Source organism: Sinocyclocheilus grahami, unplaced genomic scaffold (assembly GCF_001515645.1).
Source record: "Sinocyclocheilus grahami isolate Dianchi unplaced genomic scaffold, SAMN03320097.WGS_v1.1 scaffold302.1, whole genome shotgun sequence".
NCBI lineage: Eukaryota > Metazoa > Chordata > Actinopteri > Cypriniformes > Cyprinidae > Sinocyclocheilus > Sinocyclocheilus grahami.
The window spans coordinates 1,868,471-1,874,599 of NW_015505481.1; the positions used below are offsets into that span (position 1 = coordinate 1,868,471).

Sequence of the window (6,129 nt, forward strand, 5' to 3'; positions counted from 1 at the left end):
GTTTAATATTACAGTTTGTATACAGAGGGTGTTATGTTATATGATTTTGTGATATTAAACGCCTTTATTTTCTCAGGCTGTGGTCAAAGCAATGGAGCAGCTGGCCCAGGAGGGAAAGATTCAAGAGAAAGTCTATGGAAAGCAGAAGATCTACTTTGCAGATCAGGTTGGTCTCATTAGGAGGGAGACAGTTTGCTGTTAATATGAAGAGAACTGGTGTTGGGTAGTCAGCCTGACAGATGTCCTTTCTAACGCTTCAGTCTCAGTTTGCGGATGTGAGTGATGCTGAACTTAAGGAGATGGATGCTCGTGTTGCAGAACTCGGTGCTGAAGTACAGACCATCTCACAGAGCTGCAGGCAGCTGGATACAGGTGTGCACTGCTGGGGAAAGACGTGTGGTTTGAACTTGTGCACACAGACTGTTTGTATTTGATAAAAAGTTCATCTTTTTGCCCTCAGAACTGAAGGAGCTGAACAGCTCATTAACCACAGCAGAGATGAAGGCACAGATCCAGGAGCTGCAGGCAGAGTGCTCTGGGTACAGAGAGAGGCTGGATAAAATCAAGTCAGCTACAAACCATGTGACCCCTGAGGAGAAGCAGAAGGTTAGAAATCACTGTGTTCTTTAATATCTGGGTGATCTTTTGGCCATCAATTCACCATGCAGGATCTATTCTGGGATCAACAGTAGGTCAGACCACTACTTCCTGCCAGCATTTTTACCTCAGACCCACCAAAAAATGATCGTTTATTTTTATGCAATACATGTCAGGAAATATATATTTATAATTTTATTTTAGAAAAATATTTTATTGACCCTAAACTTTTGAACAGTAGTGTGTTTGCATGTATGACAGTAATGTTACAAAATAATGCTACAAAAAGTACAAACTTTCTATTTCAAATAAATGTTGTTCTTTTGCACTTTGTTCATCAAAGAATCCTGGGGGGAAAAATATCAGTTTCCACTTAAATATTAAGCAGCACAACTATTTCTAACGTTGATAATGATAAGAAATGTTTCTTGAGCAGCAAATCAGTATATTAGAATGATTTCTGAAGGATCATGTGACACTGAAGATTGGGGTAATGATGCTGAAAATTCAGCTTTGCCATCACAGGAATAAAATATATTCAAATAGAAAAGTTATTTCAAATTGTACCAATATTTAATTACTTTACCGCATTTTTCATCAAACGTCTGAACAAAAAATTCTGCAATAATATCTGGAATTATACAGCTATATTGTAACTCCATGACCGCTATTAAAAAACAGTTTAGCTGAAAACAGTGGCATATTGTGAACAACATTTTCTCTAAGTCACAACTTTGCTCACAGTTTCTTTAAATAGTTACATGACATTACATTGGTAACCTATTTAAATGAGCTAAATCATAACAACAATATACAATACATGACAGAAAACCAAGTGTTAACGTTTACAGTACCAGCTCTGTGCATGATTAATGAACACAAAATGTAGTGTCGAGTAAGTGCAAATGACAGTCCATACAGCGGCCTGAATCTCTCCCACACTGGCCCTGGGTCATTCTTATTGTTGAGCCCTGCACATTAAATTGCTTTTGTAAGCAGTGCAAAAATACTAATCTAAAGCCTTCTAGCATCTCTGGAATATGTTTGATTCATTAGGTGAAGTTTATACAGATAATGTGGCTGTCCTGGGGCAGTCAACACAGTATATTATGCTTGTTTATGTTGCTGACAATTGTATTTCTTGCCCCTCAGGTTTACAAGGAGAGAGAGACTTATGTGAAGGAGTGGAGGAAGAGGAAGAGAATGGTAATGATCCATAAAAACATTTATTCACACAACTTCAGATTCTGCCCAGGAGACAACATGTCAGCTAGCTTTTAATGATACAGCCATAAGGTGTTCATTTCATATATACCTTTGTGTCCTCAACACCATGGTTTATTTATGTACGAATGGAAACTGCTCTTGCACATTAAGGTCTTTACTATCACTGCCAATGGTCAACTGACCTAACAAATGATACCTGTGATAATGCTACATAACTTACACTATACAGATAATTAGATGTACCATAACATAAAACTCCAAGCACGGCTTTTAAGTAATTAATGTCTCTTTACCTGCCAGGTTACCGATATGGTTGGATCTATTTTGGAGGGGTACCCAAGATGCAAGAAACAGTTTCTGGTGAGTCATTCCCTTAAAACAGGTTTCCAAACTTTTTTGTTACAAATTTCTTGGAAGTACCCCGTGAGATTTGATGTTAATATTTCAATTACAACATGTTTGCTTGTTCATGATTCTGTGCTGTCAGTTAATGGTCACATGACATCCAAGTATATAGATAAAATAGTGAATCTTTAACTCGTTTCAACTCTAATCACAAAAATGAAGCAATATATTACTGTTGTAAATGACAAAAATGAATATTTGACTAATTATAATTTTTACACTTCAAGTAATAATACTAATATGTATCTTAAATGCTTCACTTTTTAACGTTCAAACCCATAAGCCTTTATTTTACCATAATACTATTGAAATACTGTAAACTTTAAACTTCTGTCCATTAAAATATCGGAAATTATGTGACCGTAAATAAAGAAAACCTAGCTCAAGTAGCATACCCAAATGCATGTTAAAGTCGCAGCACATGTGGAGATGGAGTCTTTTACATTGGATATTATTAAAGAGATAGTTCACCCAGAAATTAAAATTCTGTCAATATTTACTCACCCTCATGTCGTTCCAAACCCGTAAGACCTTCGTTCATCTTCGGAACACAAAATAAGATATTTTTGATGAAAGCCGAGAGCTTTCTGACCCTCCCATAGACAGCAGCGCAACTGACACGTTCAAGGCCCAGAGACAGTCCATGAAAATACTCCGTGAGATCAGTGGCTCAAGCATAATTTTATGAAGCTACGAGAATACGTTTTTGTGCACAAAGAAAACTAAAATAATTACTTTATTCAACAATTCTTCTCTTCCGTGGCCCCGTTGGCCACCATTATCGACAGTACCACAACGCATGCGTGTGCATGAAGTTATCTTTGTTTTCTTTGCGCACAAAAATTATTCTCATAGCTTTGTAAAATTAAGGTTGGACTATTATTATTAACACATGGACTATTTTAACAAATGTCCTTACTACATTTTTGGGCCTGGGATCATTTCAGTTCCATTGCCGTCTATGGAGGGTCAGAAAGCTCTCGGAATTCATCAAAAAACGTCTTAATTTGTGTTCTGAAGATGAACGAAGGGTTTGGAACGACATGAGGTTGAGTAATTAATGACAGAACTTTCATTTCTGGGTGAACTATTTCTTTAATTATTAGCGTTTATCAACTCACAAACCCCTAGGAGTTCACAGCCATTGTTTTGGGAAACCCTGCCTTAGAGTATCATGTGTATTTTTATATAGGCAAATGAAAAACTCTCTTTCCTCTACATCTTGCGTTTGAAATCAGGAGGAGGCTGGGATTGAAACCGATGAGGACCATAAAGTGGCAATGCCCAACATCTGACGGAGGACTCGCTGATTAAATTCAGATGCCGCCAACATCGTTGCTGGGACACCAGACCTTTGGAAAGGTTGGAAAGTAATGTAGAGGATTCTGGGACACTGAGAGAACTGTTTTGTTAAAAACCAATCCTATTTATAAAAGTTCTGTTGGGAAAGAAAGAACAAACAAGCTGTAAATAAGTTTGAACATTGTTTATTTTTCAATTAAAAAAATTATACTGATACAAAAATATTTCCACCAGATTCTTCTGTTGAAGTCAGAAATGCAGAAGCACAGAGTCTACTATAGTAGTTCAGCACGACGTAGCCTCGTTTCTGTGAGCTGGCATTCGCTCCACTGTATGGCTTAACTTGTAAAGATGTCCCTTATTCCAGCACAGGTCAAACAGTTGATTGTACAATCATGTTATTTAAAAAAAAAAAGATCTCAATACCTAAAAATCTGTGTCCTGAGTAGACTTCTAATTTTCATTACGCCTTAATTAACATTCATTGAAAATATAAATAGAATTGGGCGATCACACCATGTGAAGCTGCTACCACGCACGGATGCGACTGTGTCTTCATTGATAGCTTATGCAGCACAAAACATACTGATCACAAGAGCTTAAACCATTATAAATGTAGAATAAAACATTATTGCGTTACAACAAAGCTGAACAAAAACTGACATAACATGACAAAAAAGAGGTTTATCTTCCATTATTTGTGCTTAGACACTGCAATCTTTGGTCACAGCATCCCAAGGACAAAGAGGAACTAAGATGGCTCAGCATTGCCTAACTTTAATTATATTAAAGCATGCCAGACAGCTGTTTTTGGACGTATAAAAACCAACTGCCAGTGATGCATCACAGTGTAACCAGACCTCCCCTTTCCAGCACTAGGCTGTTCGTAAAGGTGAAAATGTAGTTGTGCTTTGGAAAATAATTTGAACATGAGGTAAAGATGATAACTGAATGCAACACACCAAGCTTAATCATTCAAAGGCAGCTGTCTGGTTTATAATGCAGTAAATTGAGACATATCTCTCACCTCAGTATATGGGGTGTGAAGTTGTCTTACAGCCGAGTATTCCTCATATATGTGGTTGTCGGGATGCTGTTTTATCGTAGCATCACAACTGCAAACTTTTGAAAATATGAATACTGATGAAACTCTTCTGGTTTTAGACTAAACAGAAATTATTAAACTTCAGGACTGTGGTGTGTTCGACAACATCAACTAAACAGAACTTACACATTCTTTAATTTCTAAACCAGCTGAAGGCGTGTGAGGAAACAATCTTAGATCAGATTATTACCTTCCAAATTATTAGTAATACAATGACTGATCGGAATAAATTACTGCATTTCCACATTTGTTGATTGGAATCACTGCCATAAACACTGTCAGTCAATACTTGAGCAAGCACTACTTCATCTCTTTAGAGTTCTTGAATGCACCCCAGTCCATTAGTGTGCTGATACCCTGCTGCATAGTGTGTGTGTGTGTGTGTGTGTGTATGTGTGTGAACGAGAGACTGTTCTTGAATGAGATATCAGCCTGAGAGACAGACAAACATACAGATTGACAGCTTCAGTACAGCTGACCGTTCACTTGCTGCAGCACGGTCACCATAAATTCTCTCAGCGTCTGTCAACAATACAGAAAAGCATGGTTAGTCTGGGAGTTTACAGTGTTTATCTAAGCCTGTGTAGGTGATTGACTGAAAAACTGAAGCTTGTTGTCGCTTGTGTAGTGATCAGGGGGCTGTTTCATAAAACTAGTTTACCAAATAAACCAGGCTTATTTCAGTTATTTTGACTTATTGTCACTTGATTTGGTTTCCGAAAGCAAAATTACCATAGCTCAAGCTCAGTCACTGTGGCAACTTATGCTGGGAAACTGACCTGGTCCGAGGCAGGCTAACTGTCAGGCTAAGCTGAGCTCCTCTAAGGCCCCGTCCACACTGAGACGCGTTTAGCTGTATATGCATACATTTTGTATTGTATAGGCGTTTCGTCCACACGGATGCTTGTGTAGTGATCAGGGGGCTGTTTCATAAAACTAGTCATTTCATTTGACTTATTGTCACTTGATTTGGTTTCCGAAAGCAAAATTACCATAGCTCAAGCTCAGTCACTGTGGCAACTTATGCTGGGAAACTGACCTGGTCCGAGGCAGGCTAACTGTCAGGCTAAGCTGAGCTCCTCTAAGGCCCCGTCCACACTGAGACGCGTTTAGCTGTATATGCATACATTTTGTATCGTATAGGCGTTTCGTCCACACGGATCCGGCGTTTTGGGAGAGTGAAACCAGTATTTTTTGAAACCGGGTCCCAGAGTGGATAAATTTGAAAACGCCGCCCTTGTGTTTTTCGTGTGGACAGCAAATCCGTATATTTTCTGAAACTATGACGTCATCAGCCCACGTCTTGCCTCTAGTCAGACACCACTACGTCATGTAACACAACAAAAACATGAACAATTGTCTTTTTATTAACTAACATTAACACAGATTAATAAATGTATTGTTCCATGTTCGTTTGTATACCGCGCAAGATTTATGCGCATAGTCCAAGTCGTCTTCTCCGTTTTTAGTGCATCTCTGTGGCAGAATTACAA

At 38.2% G+C, this 6,129-nt stretch overlaps 2 protein-coding genes across 3 annotated transcripts in view; one reads left to right on the forward strand and one right to left on the reverse strand.

The window, feature by feature from the left end:
- LOC107601296 (homologous-pairing protein 2 homolog) overlaps positions 1–5,080 on the forward strand; it is a 7,220-nt gene extending 2,140 nt beyond the window's left edge. The window contains exons 6-9 of the mRNA XM_016293441.1: positions 552–606; positions 1,750–1,803; positions 2,125–2,184; positions 3,468–5,080. Of these exons, the coding sequence (XP_016148927.1) occupies positions 552–606; positions 1,750–1,803; positions 2,125–2,184; positions 3,468–3,524 (226 nt within the window). The 3' untranslated portion in view covers positions 3,525–5,080. The remainder of the gene's footprint in view (positions 1–551; positions 607–1,749; positions 1,804–2,124; positions 2,185–3,467) is intronic.
- Positions 5,079–6,129, reverse strand: part of LOC107601295 (max-like protein X) — a 9,132-nt gene continuing 8,081 nt past the window's right edge. For both annotated transcript variants that reach the window (XM_016293439.1, XM_016293440.1), the window contains exon 8: positions 5,079–5,158. In XM_016293439.1, coding sequence (XP_016148925.1) covers positions 5,102–5,158 — 57 coding nt within the window. In that variant the 3' untranslated portion in view covers positions 5,079–5,101. The remainder of the gene's footprint in view (positions 5,159–6,129) is intronic.